Source organism: Phyllobates terribilis, unplaced genomic scaffold (assembly GCF_046119375.1).
Source record: "Phyllobates terribilis strain yellow unplaced genomic scaffold, ASM4611937v1 Scaffold_12__6_contigs__length_324123572, whole genome shotgun sequence".
Lineage (NCBI taxonomy): Eukaryota > Metazoa > Chordata > Amphibia > Anura > Dendrobatidae > Phyllobates > Phyllobates terribilis.
The window spans coordinates 280,877,593-280,894,512 of record NW_027362772.1 but is presented as its reverse complement, the minus strand read 5'-3'; the positions used below and the strand labels follow the sequence as shown (position 1 = coordinate 280,894,512).

Genomic DNA, 16,920 nt, shown 5'->3' with positions numbered 1-16,920 from the left:
CGCGGGAGAAGAGGCGGAGGGGCATGGGAGAAGGGGCGCGGGAGAAGAGGCGGAGGGGCGCAGGAGAAAAAGTGGAGGGGCACGGGAGAAGAGGCGGAGGGGCATGGGAGAAGGGGCGCGGGAGCGCGGAAGAAGAGGCGGAGGGGTGCGGGAGAAGAGGCGGAGGGGCGCGGGAGAAGAGGCGGAGGGGCGCGGGAGAAGAGGCGGACGGGCGCGGGAGAAGAGGCGGACGGGCGCGGGAGAAGAGGCGGACGGGCGCGGGAGAAGAGGCGGAGGGGCGCGGGAGAAGAGGCGGAGGGGCATGGGAGAAGGGGCGCGGGAGAAGAGGAGGAGGGGCGCGGAAGAAGAGGCGGAGGGGTGCGGGAGAAGAGGCGGAGGGGCGCGGGAGAAGAGGCGGAGGGGCGCGGGAGAAGAGGCGGACGGGCGCGGGAGAAGAGGCGCGGCAGAAGAGGCGGAGGGGCGCGGGAGAAGAGGCGGAGGGGCGCGGGAGAAGAGGCGGAGGGGCGCGGTAGTAGAATGTAGGGGCACGGTAGAAGAATGGACGGGCGCGCTAGAATAGTGGAGGTGCAAGGTAGAAGATTGGAGGAGCGAGGTAGAAGAGTGGAGGGGCGCGGTAGTAGAGTGGAGGGGCGTGGTAGAAGAGTGGACGGGCACGGTAGAACAGTGGACGGGCGCGGTAGAAGAGTGGAGGGGCGAGGTAGAGTTGTGGAGTGGCGTGGTAGAAGAGTGGAGGGGCGAGGTAGAATTGTGGAGGGGCGTGGAAGAAGAGTGGAGGGGAACGGGAGAAGAGTGGAGGGGCGCGGTAGAAGAGTGGAGGGCGAGGTAGTGCAGTGGAGGGGCGCTGTAATAGATTGCAGTGGCGAGGTAGAATTGTGGAGGGGTATGGGAGAAGAGTGGAGTTGCGCGGTAGAAGAGTGGAGGGGCGAAGTAGAGTTGTGGAGGGGTGTGGGAGAAGAGTGTAGGGGCAAGGGAGAAGAGTGGACGGGCGAGGTACAAGAGTTGAGGGGCGCTGTAGTAGAGTGCAGGGGCGAGGTAGAATTGTGAAGAGGTGTGGGAGAAGAGTGGAGTGGCACGGTAGAAGAGAGGAGGGGCGAGGCAGAGTTGTGGAGGGGTGTGGGAGAAGAGTGGACGGGCGCGGTAGAAGAGTGGACAGGCGTGGTAGAAGAGTGGACAGGCGTGGTAGAAGAGTGGACAGGCGTGGTAGAAGAGTGGAGGGGAGAGGTAGAATTGTGAAGAGGTGTGAGAGAAGAGTGGAGTGGCACGGTAGAAGAGAGGAGGGGCGAGACAGTTGTGGAGGGGTGTGGGAGAAGAGTGGAGGAGCGCGGGAGAAGAGTGGAGGGGCGCGCTAGTAGAATGGAGGAGTGCGCTAGTAGAATGGAGGGGCACGCTAGAAGAGTGGACGGGCGCGGTAAAAGTGTGGAGGGGCGTGGTAGAAGACTGGAGGGGCGCGGTAGAAGAGTGGAGGGGCGCGGTAGAAGAGTGGAGGGATGTGGGAGAAGAGAGGAGGGGCGCTGTAGTAGAATGGAGGGGAAAGGTAGAAGAGTGAAATGGCACGGTAGAAGAGTGGAGGGGCGAGGTAGAGTTGTGGAGGGGTGTCGTAGAAGAGTGGAGAGGCAAGGTAGAAGAGTGGAGAGGCAAGGTAGAAGAGTGGAGAGGCAAGGTAGAAGAGTGGAGAGGCAAGGTAGAAGAGTGGAGGGGCAAGGTAGAAGAGTGGAGGAGCAAGGTAGAAGAGTGGAGAGGCGCGCTAGAAGAGTGCAGGGGCGCGGTAGAAGAGTAGAGGGGCGCGGTAGAAGAGTAGAGGGCCGAAGTAGTAGAATGGAGGGGTGAAGTAGTAGAATGGAGGGGCGCGGTAGAAGAGTGGAGGGGCGTGGTAGAAGAGTGGAAGGGCGCTGTAGTAGAATGGAGGGGCATGGTAGAAGAGTGGAGGGGCGTGGTAGAAGAGTGGAGGGGCGTGGTAGAAGAGTGTAGGGGTGCGGTAGAAGAATGATAATCTGAAAAGAAGTCATGTCTGTCTATAGAAACATATTTAAACTCTGAAATTTGCAGGTCACAATCTCTTGCCCCCCAGGCTGACCCCTTGGCTGTACCTTTGTTGCACATTATGGCCACTGGCTGATGTTTGCCGCTATGTGTGTACACACAGGGATATGTTGGCGCTGTATGTGGGGGAATCCTCCAAACGTGAACAGACCCTTATACATTTATTTAGAACTTACTTTTGACAGTAAGAAACATTGACTTGCTGATGTCTGTGCCCACGCCATTGCTGGCTTGGCACAGGTAATAGCCGATATCCTCTTCGAGCACATGGCGGATGAGTAAGGAGCTGTTTGGCAGAATCTGGATGCGCCCGGTGAGCGGCACAGGGTGGTATTGTTGAGGGTTCCCACTGCCTAGATTGAGACAAGAGAAAAGACAATTGATGAATATAAAAGAGAATCTGACACTTCTTCTGCCGCATGTGCGGAGTGGAGACTTAATGATGTGTGACAGGAAGAGCTGTAGCCCATAGTGTCGCATCACAACACATGATGGGAGGAAGATGCCGCATCTGTTTGATGCCTATATGTCAGTGTAGTGCGGCATAATGGCGATCTGTCACCGCTAAATAGTGCATCAGCGACAGAGCGTCCTGGTAATATGAGGGGTACAGTATGTGTCTATACCACGCCCTCAGGAGCCCCGCTCTCACCTTTGGCATGTTTCCAGACCACCTTAGGAGGTGGATAGCCATCGACGGAACAATTCAGGACCCCGGCTTTACCGTAGATACCGTCCTGGTTGTTAGGCTGAACAACAAATCTGGGGGGCACTGAGACAAAAGGGAAGAAATAAAGCTCCGTGTCACTGCGGATCATAATACAACAACAGGGTGTTTATAATGCATGTCATTACTGCGGCGCGTGCACAATGCAGAGCAGTTTTCTTTGAATCACTAAGAAAAGACGGCACTTTTTTTTTTTTCCCCTTCTTCTTCGAATCCTGTATCGCGCTGATCCTCTTGGAGAAGACTGCAGAACACTTCAGATTTTACGCTGAGCTGCACCAACATGTGAGATTCTTAGGGGATTATAGATTTGAAGTTTATCCTTCCTATAATCATGCAGACCACGGCACCTTGTACCCAAAGAGTCACAGAGCACTGCACCTTGTACCCAAAGACTCGCAGAGCACTGCACCTTGTACCCAAAGACTCACAGAGCACTACACCTTGTAACCAAAGAGTCACAGAGCAATGCACCTTGTACCCAAAGAGTCACAGAGCACTGCACCTTGTAACGAAAGAATCACAGAGCACTGCACCTTGTACCCAAAGAGTCACAGAGCACTGCACCTTGTACCCAAAGACTCACAGAGCACTGCACCTTGTACCGAAAGAATCACAGAGCACTGCACCTTGTACCGAAAGAATCACAGAGCACTGCACCTTGTACCCAAAGAGTCACAGAGCACTGCACCTTGTATCCAAAGACCCACAAAGCACTGCACCTTGTACCCAAAGAGTCACAGAGCACTGCACCTTGTACCCAAAGAATCACAGAGCACTGCACCTTGTACCCAAAGAATCGCAGAGCACTACACCTTGTCCCCAAAGACTCGCAGAGCACTGCACCTTGTACCGAAAGAATCACAGAGCACTGCACCTTGTACCCAAAGAGTCACAGAGCACTGCACCTTCTATCCAAAGACTCACAAAGCACTGCACCTTGTACCCAAAGACCCACAGAGCACTGCACCTTGTATCTAAAGACTCACAGAGCACTGCACCTTGTATCCAAAGAGTCACAGAGCACTGCACCTTGTACCCAAAGAATCACAGAACACTGCACCTTGTACCCAAAGAATCGCAGAGCACTACACCTTGTACCCAAAGACTCACAGAGCACTGCACCTTGTACCCAAAGAGTCACAGAGCACTGCACCTTGTACCCAAAGAATCACAGAGCACTGCACCTTGTACCCAAAGAATCGCAGAGCACTACACCTTGTACCCAAAGACTCGCAGAGCACTGCACCTTGTACCCAAAGACTCATAGAGCACTACACCTTGTACCCAAAGAGTCACAGAGCACTGCACCTTGTACCCAAAGAATCACAGAGCACTGCACCTTGTACCCAAAGACTCACAGAGCACTACACCTTGTACCAAAAGACTCGCAAAGCACTGCACCTTGTACCCAGAGACTCACAGAGCACTGCAACTTGTACCCAAAGACTCACAGAGCACTGCACTTTGTACCCAAAGACTCACAAAGCACTGCACTTTGTACCCAAAGAGTAAAAGAGCACTGCACCTTGTACCCAAAGAGTCACAGAGCACTGCACCTTGTACCCAAATAGTCACAGAGCACTGCACCTTGTATCCAAACACTCACAGAGCACGGCACCTTGTACCCAAAGACTCATAGAGCACTGCACCTTGTACCCAAAGAGTCACAGAGCACTGCACCTTGTACCGAAAGAATCACAGAGCACTGCACCTTGTACCCAAAGACTCACAGAGCACTGCACCTTGTACCCAAAGACTCACAGAGCACTGCACCTTGTACCCAGAGACTCACAGAGCACTGCACCTTGTACCCAGAGACTCACAGAGCACTGCATGCACCTTGTACCCAAACACTCACAGAGCACTGCACCTTATACCCAAAGACTCAGAGCAGTGCACTTTGTACCCAAATAGTCACAGAGCACTGCACCTTCTACCAAAAGAATCACAGATCACTGCACCTTGTACCCAAAGACTCGCAGAGAACTGCACCTTGTACCCAAAGACTCACAGAGCACTACACCTTGTACCCAAAGACTCGCAGAGCACTGCACCTTGTACCCAAAGACTCATAGAGCACTACACCTTGTACCCAAAGAGTCACAGAGCACTGCACCTTGTACCCAAAGAATCACAGAGCACTGCACCTTGTACCCAAAGACTCACAGAGCACTACACCTTGTACCAAAAGACTCGCAAAGCACTGCACCTTGTACCCAGAGACTCACAGAGCACTGCAACTTGTACCCAAAGACTCACAGAGCACTGCACTTTGTACCCAAAGACTCACAAAGCACTGCACTTTGTACCCAAAGAGTAAAAGAGCACTGCACCTTGTACCCAAAGAGTCACAGAGCACTGCACCTTGTACCCAAATAGTCACAGAGCACTGCACCTTGTATCCAAACACTCACAGAGCACGGCACCTTGTACCCAAAGACTCATAGAGCACTGCACCTTGTACCCAAAGAGTCACAGAGCACTGCACCTTGTACCGAAAGAATCACAGAGCACTGCACCTTGTACCCAAAGACTCACAGAGCACTGCACCTTGTACCCAAAGACTCACAGAGCACTGCACCTTGTACCCAGAGACTCACAGAGCACTGCACCTTGTACCCAGAGACTCACAGAGCACTGCATGCACCTTGTACCCAAACACTCACAGAGCACTGCACCTTATACCCAAAGACTCAGAGCAGTGCACTTTGTACCCAAATAGTCACAGAGCACTGCACCTTCTACCAAAAGAATCACAGATCACTGCACCTTGTACCCAAAGACTCGCAGAGAACTGCACCTTGTACCCAAAGACTCACAGAGCACTGCACCTTGTACCCAAAGACTATAAGAGCACTGCACCTTGTACCCAAAGACTCTCGGTACAAGGTGCAGTGCTCTGTGATTCTTTCGGTACAAGGTGCAGTGCTCTGTAAGAATCACAGAGCACTGCACCTTGTACCCAAAGACTCACAGAGCACTGCACCTTGTGCCCAAAGACTCACAGAGCACTGCACCTTGTACCCAGAGACTCACAGAGCACTGCATCTTCTACCCAAAGACTCACAGAGCACTGCACTTTGCACCCAAAGACCCACAGAGCACTGCACCTTGTACCCAAAGACCCACAGAGCACTGCACCTTGTATCTAAAGACTCACAGAGCACTGCACCTTGTATCCAAACACTCACAGAGCACTGCATGCGCCTTGTAACCAAACAATCACAGAGTACAGCACCTTGTGCCCAAAGACTCACAGAGCACTGCACCATGTACCCTAAGACTCACGGGGCACGGCACCTTGTGCCCAAAGACTCACAGAGCACTGCACCTTGTACCCCAAGACTCACAAAGCACTGCACCTTGTGCCCAAAGACTCACAGAGCACTGCACCTTATACCCCAGATCACACAGAGAACTGCATCTTATACCCCAGATCACATAGAGCACAGCACCTTATACCCAAGGACTCACAGAGCACTGCACCTTGTACCCAGAGACTCACAGATCACTGCATGCACCTTGTACCCAAACACTCACAAAGCATTGCACCTTATACCCAAAGACTCACAGAGCACTGCACTTTGTACCCAAAGACTCACATAGCACTGCACTTTGTACCCAGAGACTGAGAGCACTGCACCTTGTCGCTAAAGACTCACAGAGCACTGCATGCGCCTTGTAACCAAACAATCACAGAGTACAGCACCTTGTGCCCAAAGACTCACAGAGCACTGCACCATGTACCCTAAGACTCACGGGGCACGGCACCTTGTGCCCAAAGACTCACAGAGCACTGCACCTTGTATCCCAAGACTCACAAAGCACTGCACCTTGTGCCCAAAGACTCACAGAGCACTACACCTTATACCCCAGATCACACAGAGAACTGCATCTTATACCCCAGATCACATAGAGCACAGCACCTTATACCGAAGGACTCACAGAGCACTGCACCTTGTACCCAGAGACTCACAGATCACTGCATGCACCTTGTACCCAAACACTCACAAAGCATTGCATCTTATACCCAAAGACTCACAGAGCACTGCACTTTGTACCCAAAGACTCACATAGCACTGCACTTTGTACCCAGAGACTGAGAGCACTGCACCTTGTCGCTAAAGACTCACAGAGCACTGCACCTTGTACACAGAGACTCCCAGAGCACTGCACCTTGTACCCAAACACTCACAGAGCACTGCATGCACCTTGTACCCAAACACTCACAGAGCACTGCATGCACCTTGTACCCAAAGAGTCACAGAGCACTGCACCTTATACCCAAAGAGTCACAGAGCACTGCACCTTGTACCCAAAGACTCACAGAGCACTGCACCTTGTACCCAAAGACTCGCAGAGCACTGCACCTTGTACCCAAAGACTCACAGAGCACTAAACCTTGTACCCAAAGACTCACAGAGCACTACACCTTGTACCAAAAGACTCGCAAAGCACTGCACCTTGTACCCAAAGATTCGCAAAGCACTGCAACTTGTACCCAAAGACTCACAGAGCACTGCACTTTGTACCCAAAGACTCACAGAGCACTGCACCTTGTACCCAAAGAGTCACAGAGCACTGCACCTTGTACCCAAAGAGTCACAGAGCACTGCACCTTGTGCCCAAAGACTCACAGAGCACTGCACCTTGTACCCAAAGACTCACAGAGCAGTGCACCTTGTACCCAGAGACTCACAGAGCACTGCACCTTGTACCCGGAGACTCACAGAGCACTGCATGCACCTTGTACCCAAACACTCACAGAGCACTGGACCTTATACCCAAAGACTCAGAGCACTGCACTTTGTACCCAAACAGTCACAGAGCACTGCACCTTCTACCGAAAGAATCACAGAGCACTGCACCTTGTACCCAAAGACTCGCAGAGAACTGCACCTTGTACCCAAAGACTCACAGAGCACTGCACCTTGTACCCAAAGACTCACAGAGCACTGCACCTTGTACCCAAAGACTATAAGAGCACTGCACCTTGTACCCAAAGACTCTCGGTACAAGGTGCAGTGCTCTGTGATTCTTTCGGTACAAGGTGCAGTGCTCTGTAAGAATCACAGAGCACTGCACCTTGTACCCAAAGAGTCACAGAGCACTGCACCTTGTATCCAAAGACTCACAGAGCACTGCACCTTGTGCCCAAAGACTCACAGAGCACTGCACCTTGTGCCCAAAGACTCACAGAGCACTGCACCTTGTACGCAGAGACTCGCAGAGCACTGCATCTTGTACCCAGAGACTCACAGAGCACTGCATCTTCTACCCAAAGACTCACAGAGCACTGCACTTTGTACCCAAAGACCCACAGAGCACTGCACCTTGTACCCAAAGACCCACAGAGCACTGCACCTTGTATCTAAAGACTCACAGAGCACTGCACCTTGTATCCAAACACTCACAGAGCACTGCATGCGCCTTGTAACCAAACAATCACAGAGTACTGCACCTTGTGCCCAAAGACTCACGGAGCACTGCACCTTGTACCCTAAGACTCAAGGGGCACGGCACCTTGTGCCCAAAGACTCACAGAGCACTGCACCTTGTACCCCAAGACTCACAAAGCACTGCACCTTGTGCCCAAAGACTCACATAGCACTGCACCTTATACCCCAGATCACACAGAGAACTGCATCTTATACCCCAGATCACATAGAGCACAGCACCTTATACCCAAGGACTCACAGAGCACTGCACCTTGTACCCAGAGATTCACAGATCACTGCATGCACCTTGTACCCAAACACTCACAAAGCATTGCACCTTATACCCAAAGACTCACAGAGCACTGCACTTTGTACCCAAAGACTCACATAGCACTGCACTTTGTACCCAGAGACTAAGAGCACTGCACCTTGTCGCTAAAGACTCACAGAGCACTGCACCTTGTACACAGAGACTCCCAGAGCACTGCACCTTGTACCCAAACACTCACAGAGCACTGCATGCACCTTGTACCCAAAGAGTCACAGAGCACTGCATGCACCTTGTACCCAAAGAGTCACAGAGCACTGCACCTTATACCCAAAGAGTCACAGAGCACTGCACCTTGTACCCAAAGACTCGCAGAGCACTGCACCTTGTACCCAAAGAATCGCAGAGCACTACACCTTGTCCCCAAAGACTCGCAGAGCACTGCACCTTGTACCGAAAGAATCACAGAGCACTGCACCTTGTACCCAAAGACTCACAGAGCACTGCACCTTGTATCCAAAGACTCACAAAGCACTGCACCTTGTACCCAAAGACCCACAGAGCACTGCACCTTGTATCTAAAGACTCACAGAGCACTGCACCTTGTATCCAAAGAGTCACAGAGCACTGCACCTTGTACCCAAAGAATCACAGAACACTGCACCTTGTACCCAAAGAATCGCAGAGCACTACACCTTTTACCCAAAGACTCACAGAGCACTGCACCTTGTACCAAAAGACTCGAAAAGCACTGCACCTTGTACCCAGAGACTCACAGAGCACTGCAACTTGTACCCAAAGACTCACAGAGCACTGCACTTTGTACCCAAAGACTCACAAAGCACTGCACTTTGTACCCAAAGAGTAAAAGAGCACTGCACCTTGTACCCAAAGAGTCACAGAGCACTGCACCTTGTACCCAAATAGTCACAGAGCACTGCACCTTGTATCCAAACACTCACAGAGCACGGCACCTTGTACCCAAAGAATCATAGAGCACTGCACCTTGTACCGAAAGTATCACAGAGCACTGCACCTTGTACCCAAAGACTCACAGAGCACTGCACCTTGTACCCAAAGACTCACAGAGCACTGCACCTTGTACCCAGAGACTCACAGAGCACTGCACCTTGTACCCAGAGACTCACAGAGCACTGCATGCACCTTGTACCCAAACACTCACAGAGCACTGCACCTTATACCCAAAGACTCAGAGCAGTGCACTTTGTACCCAAATAGTCACAGAGCACTGCACCTTCTACCAAAAGAATCACAGAGCACTGCACCTTGTACCCAAAGACTCGCAGAGCACTGCACCTTGTACCCAAAGACTCACAGAGCACTGCACCTTGTACCCAAAGACTCACAGAGCACTGCACCTTGTACCCAAAGACTATAAGAGCACTGCACCTTGTACCCAAAGACTCTCGGTACAAGGTGCAGTGCTCTGTGATTCTTTCGGTACAAGGTTCAGTGCTCTGTAAGAATCACAGAGCACTGCACCTTGAACCCAAAGAGTCACAGAGCACTGCACCTTGTATCCAAAGACTCACAGAGCACTGCACCTTGTGCCCAAAGACTCACAGAGCACTGCACCTTGTACCCAGAGACTCACAGAGCACTGCATCTTCTACCCAAAGACTCACAGAGCACTGCACTTTGTACCCAAAGACCCACAGAGCACTGCACCTTGTACCCAAAGACCCACAGAGCACTGCACCTTGTATCTAAAGACTCACAGAGCACTGCACCTTGTATCCAAACACTCACAGAGCACTGCATGCGCCTTGTAACCAAACAATCACAGAGTACAGCACCTTGTGCCCAAAGACTCACAGAGCACTGCACCATGTGCCCAAAGACTCACAGAGCACTGCACCTTGTACCCCAAGACTCACAAAGCACTGCACCTTGTGCCCAAAGACTCACAGAGCACTGCACCTTATACCCCAGATCACACAGAGAACTGCATCTTATACCCCAGATCACATAGAGCACAGCACCTTATACCCAAGGACTCACAGAGCACTGCACCTTGTACCCAGAGACTCACAGATCACTGCATGCACCTTGTACCCAAACACTCACAAAGCATTGCACCTTATACCCAAAGACTCACAGAGCACTGCACTTTGTACCCAAAGACTCACATAGCACTGCACTTTGTACCCAGAGACTGAGAGCACTGCACCTTGTCGCTAAAGACTCACAGAGCACTGCACCTTGTACACAGAGACTCCCAGAGCACTGCACGTTGTACCCAAACACTCACAGAGCACTGCATGCACCTTGTACCCAAACACTCACAGAGCACTGCATGCACCTTGTACCCAAAGAGTCACAGAGCACTGCACCTTGTACCCAAAGACTCGCAGAGCACTGCACCTTGTACCCAAAGACTCACAGAGCACTACACCTTGTACCCAAAGACTCACAGAGCACTACACCTTGTACCAAAAGACTCGCAAAGCACTGCACCTTGTACCCAAAGATTCGCAAAGCACTGCACCTTGTACCCAAAGACTCACAGAGCACTGCACCTTGTACCCAGAGACTCACAGAGCACTGCACCTTGTACCCAGAGACTCACAGAGCACTGCATGCACCTTGTACCCAAACACTCACAGAGCACTGCACCTTATACCCAAAGACTCAGAGCAGTGCACTTTGTACCCAAATAGTCACAGAGCACTGCACCTTCTACCGAAAGAATCACAGAGCACTGCACCTTGTACCCAAAGACTCGCAGAGAACTGCACCTTGTACCCAAAGACTCACAGAGCACTGCACCTTGTACCCAAAGACTCACAGAGCACTGCACCTTGTACCCAAAGACTATAAGAGCACTGCACCTTGTACCCAAAGACTCTCGGTACAAGGTGCAGTGCTCTGTGATTCTTTCGGTACAAGGTGCAGTGCTCTGTAAGAATCACAGAGCACTGCACCTTGAACCCAAAGAGTCACAGAGCACTGCACCTTGTATCCAAAGACTCACAGAGCACTGCACCTTGTGCCCAAAGACTCACAGAGCACTGCACCTTGTACGCAGAGACTCGCAGAGCACTGCATCTTGTACCCAGAGACTCACAGAGCACTGCATCTTCTACCCAAAGACTCACAGAGCACTGCACTTTGTACCCAAAGACCCACAGAGCACTGCACCTTGTACCCAAAGACCCACAGAGCACTGCACCTTGTATCTAAAGACTCACAGAGCACTGCACCTTGTATCCAAACACTCACAGAGCACTGCATGCGCCTTGTAACCAAACAATCACAGAGTACAGCACCTTGTGCCCAAAGACTCACAGAGCACTGCACCATGTACCCTAAGACTCACGGGGCACGGCACCTTGTGCCCAAAGACTCACAGAGCACTGCACCTTGTATCCCAAGACTCACAAAGCACTGCACCTTGTGCCCAAAGACTCACAGAGCACTGCACCTTATACCCCAGATCACACAGAGAACTGCATCTTATACCCCAGATCACATAGAGCACAGCACCTTATACCCAAGGACTCACAGAGCACTGCACCTTGTACCCAGAGACTCACAGATCACTGCATGCACCTTGTACCCAAACACTCACAAAGCATTGCACCTTATACCCAAAGACTCACAGAGCACTGCACTTTGTACCCAAAGACTCACATAGCACTGCACTTTGTACCCAGAGACTGAGAGCACTGCACCTTGTCGCTAAAGACTCACAGAGCACTGCACCTTGTACACAGAGACTCCCAGAGCACTGCACCTTGTACCCAAACACTCACAGAGCACTGCATGCACCTTGTACCCAAACACTCACAGAGCACTGCATGCACCTTGTACCCAAAGAGTCACAGAGCACTGCACCTTATACCCAAAGAGTCACAGAGCACTGCACCTTGTACCCAAAGACTCGCAGAGCACTGCACCTTGTACCCAAAGACTCGCAGAGCACTGCACCTTGTACCCAAAGACTCACAGAGCACTACACCTTGTACCCAAAGACTCACAGAGCACTACACCTTGTACCAAAAGACTCGCAAAGCACTGCACCTTGTACCCAAAGATTCGCAAAGCACTGCAACTTGTACCCAAAGACTCACAGAGCACTGCACTTTGTACCCAAAAACTCACAAAGCACTGCACTTTGTACCCAAAGAGTAAAAGAGCACTGCACCTTGTACCCAAAGAGTCACAGAGCACTGCACCTTGTACCCAAAGAGTCACAGAGCACTGCACCTTGTATCCAAACACTCACAGAGCACGGCACCTTGTACCCAAAGACTCACAGAGCACTGCACCTTGTACCCAAAGAGTCACAGAGCACTGCACCTTGTACCCAAAGAGTCACAGAGCACTGCACCTTGTGCCCAAAGACTCACAGAGCACTGCACCTTGTACCCAAAGACTCACAGAGCAGTGCACCTTGTACCCAGAGACTCACAGAGCACTGCACCTTGTACCCGGAGACTCACAGAGCACTGCATGCACCTTGTACCCAAACACTCACAGAGCACTGGACCTTATACCCAAAGACTCAGAGCACTGCACTTTGTACCCAAATAGTCACAGAGCACTGCACCTTCTACCGAAAGAATCACAGAGCACTGCACCTTGTACCCAAAGACTCGCAGAGAACTGCACCTTGTACCCAAAGACTCACAGAGCACTGCACCTTGTACCCAAAGACTCACAGAGCACTGCACCTTGTACCCAAAGACTATAAGAGCACTGCACCTTGTACCCAAAGACTCTTGGTACAAGGTGCAGTGCTCTGTGATTCTTTCGGTACAAGGTGCAGTGCTCTGTAAGAATCACAGAGCACTGCACCTTGTACCCAAAGAGTCACAGAGCACTGCACCTTGTATCCAAAGACTCACAGAGCACTGCACCTTGTGCCCAAAGACTCACAGAGCACTGCACCTTGTGCCCAAAGACTCACAGAGCACTGCACCTTGTACGCAGAGACTCGCAGAGCACTGCATCTTGTACCCAGAGACTCACAGAGCACTGCATCTTCTACCCAAAGACTCACAGAGCACTGCACTTTGTACCCAAAGACCCACAGAGCACTGCACCTTGTACCCAAAGACCCACAGAGCACTGCACCTTGTATCTAAAGACTCACAGAGCACTGCACCTTGTATCCAAACACTCACAGAGCACTGCATGCGCCTTGTAACCAAACAATCACAGAGTACTGCACCTTGTGCCCAAAGACTCACGGAGCACTGCACCTTGTACCCTAAGACTCAAGGGGCACGGCACCTTGTGCCCAAAGACTCACAGAGCACTGCACCTTGTACCCCAAGACTCACAAAGCACTGCACCTTGTGCCCAAAGACTCACATAGCACTGCACCTTGTACCCAGAGATTCACAGATCACTGCATGCACCTTGTACCCAAACACTCACAAAGCATTGCACCTTATACCCAAAGACTCACAGAGCACTGCACTTTGTACCCAAAGACTCACATAGCACTGCACTTTGTACCCAGAGACTGAGAGCACTGCACCTTGTCGCTAAAGACTCACAGAGCACTGCACCTTGTACACAGAGACTCCCAGAGCACTGCACCTTGTACCCAAAGAGTCACAGAGCACTGCACTTTATACCCAAAGAGTCACAGAGCACTGCACCTTGTACCCAAAGACTCGCAGAGCACTGCACCTTGTACCCAAAGACTCACAGAGCACTACACCTTGTACTCAAAGACTCACAGAGCACTACACCTTGTATCCAAAGACTCACAAAGCACTGCACCTTGTACCCAAAGAGTAAAAGAGCACTGCATCTTGTACACAGAGACTCCCAGAGCACTGCACCTTGTACCCAAACACTCAAAGAGCACTGCCTGCACCTTGTACCCAAACACTCACAGAGCACTGCACCTTATACCCAAAGACTCAGCACTGCACTTTGTACCCAAAGACTCAAAGAGCACTGTACCTTGTACCCAAAGACTCACAGAGCACTGCACTTTGTACCCAAAGACTCACAGAGCACTGTACCTTGTACCCAAAGACTCACAGAGCACTGCACCTTGTACCGAAAGACTCACAGAGCACTGCACCTTGTATCTAAAGACTCACAGAGCACTGCACCTTGTATCCAAAGACTCACAGAGCACTGCACCTTGTATCCAAAGACTCACAGAGCACTACACCTTGTGCCCAAAGACTCACAGAGCACTGCATCTTCTACCCAAAGACTCACAGAGCACTGCATCTTCTACCCAAAGACTCACAGAGCACTGCACTTTGTACCCAAAGACCCACAGAGCACTGCACCTTGTACCCAAAGACCCACAGAGCACTGCACCTTGTATCTAAAGACTCACAGAGCACTGCACCTTGTATCTAAAGACTCACAGAGCACTGCACCTTGTATCCAAACACTCACAGAGCACTGCATGCGCCTTGTAACCAAACAATCACAGAGCACTGCACCTTGTGCCCAAAGACTCACGGAGTACTGCACCTTGTACCCTAAGACTCACGGAGCACTGCACCTTGTACCCAGAGACTCACATAGCACTGTACCTTGTACCCCAAGACTCACAAAGCACTGCACCTTGTGCCCCAGATCACACAGAGAACTGCATCTTATACCCCAGATCACATAGAGCACAGCACCTTATACCCAAGGACTCACAGAGCACTGCACCTTGCACCCAGAGACTCACAGAGCACTGCATACACCTTGTACCCAAACACTGACAGAGCACTGCACCTTATACCCAAAGACTCACAGAGCACTGAACTTTGTACCCAAAGACTCACATAGCACTGCACTTTGTACCCAGAGACTGAGAGCACTGAACCTTGTCGCTAAAGACTCACAGAGCACTGCACCTTGTACCCAAACACTCACAGAGCACTGCACCTTGTACCCAGAGACTCACAGAGCACTGCATACACCTTGTATCCAAACACTCACAGAGCACTGCACCTTATACCCAAAGACTCACAGAGCACTGAACTTTGTACCCAAAGACTCACAGAGCACTGCACTTTGTACCCAGAGACTGAGAGCACTGCAACTTGTCGCTAAAGACTCACAGAGCACTGCACCTTGTACCCAAACACTCAAAGAGTACTGCATGCACCTTGAACCCAAACACTCACAGAGCACTGCATGCACCTTGTACCCAAAGAGTCACAGAGCACTGCACCTTATACCCAAAGAGTCACAGAGCACTGCACCTTGTACCCAAACACTCAAAGAGCACTGCACCTTGTACCCAAAGACTCAAGGAGCATTGCAATTTGTACCCAAAGACTCACCGAGCACTGCACCTTGTATCTAAAGACTCACAGAGCACTGTACCTTGAACCCAAAGACTCACAGAGCACTGTACCTTGTACCCAAAGACTCACAGAGCACTGTACCTTGTACCGAAAGACTCACAGAGCACTGCACCTTGTATCTAAAGACTCACAGAGCACTGCACCTTGTATCCAAAGACTCACAGAGCACTGCACCTTGTATCCAAAGACTCACAGAGCACTGCAGCTTGTGCCCAAAGACTCACCGAGCACTGCATCTTCTACCCAAAGGCTCACAGAGCACTGCACTTTGTACCCAAAGACCCACAGAGCACTGCACCTTGTACCCAAAGACCCACAGAGCACTGCACCTTGTATCTAAAGACTCACAGAGCACTGCACCTTGTATCCAAACACTGACAGAGCACTGCATGCGCCTTGTAACCAAACAATCACAGAGCACTGCACCTTGTGCCCAAAGACTCACGGAGCACTGCACCTTGTACCCTAAGACTCACGGAGCACTGCACCTTGTACCCAGAGACTCACATAGCACTGCACCTGGTACTCCAAGACTCACAAAGCACTGCACCTTGTGTCCCAGATCACACAGAGAACTGCATCTTATACCCCAGATCACATAGAGCACTGCACCTTATACCCAGAGACTCACAAAGCACTGCACCTTGTGCCCAGAGACTCATAGAGCACTGCATACACCTTGTACCCAAACACTCACAGAGCACTGCACCTTATACCCAAAGACTCACAGAGCACTGAACTTTGTACCCAAAGACTCACATAGCACTGCACTTTGTACCCAAAGACTCACAGAGCACTGCACCTTGTATCTAAAGACTCACAGAGCACTGCACCTTGTCGCTAAAGACTCCCAGAGCACTGCACCTTGTACACAAACACTCACAGAGCACTGCACCTTGTACCCAAAGACTCACATAGCACAGCACCTTGTACCCAAAGACTCACAGAGCACTGCACCTTGTGCCCAAAGACTGACAGAGCACTGCACCTTGTACCCAGAGACTCACAGAGCACTGCACCTTGTACCCAAAGAGTCACAGAGCACTGCACCTTGTATCCAGAGACTCACAGAGCACTGCACCTTGTACCCAAAGAATCACAGAGCACTGCACCTTGTATCCAAAGACTCGCGGAGCACTG

General features: G+C 51.4%; 1 protein-coding gene across 2 annotated transcripts in view; it reads right to left on the bottom strand.

Moving 5' to 3' along the window:
• Positions 1-16,920, bottom strand: part of DSCAML1 (DS cell adhesion molecule like 1) — a 239,937-nt gene that overhangs the window by 37,360 nt on the left and 185,657 nt on the right. For both annotated transcript variants that reach the window (XM_073657068.1, XM_073657069.1), the window contains exons 10-11: positions 2,693-2,812; positions 2,217-2,393 (exon numbers count right to left, since the gene is read on the bottom strand). In XM_073657068.1, the coding sequence (XP_073513169.1) occupies positions 2,217-2,393; positions 2,693-2,812 (297 nt within the window). The remainder of the gene's footprint in view (positions 1-2,216; positions 2,394-2,692; positions 2,813-16,920) is intronic.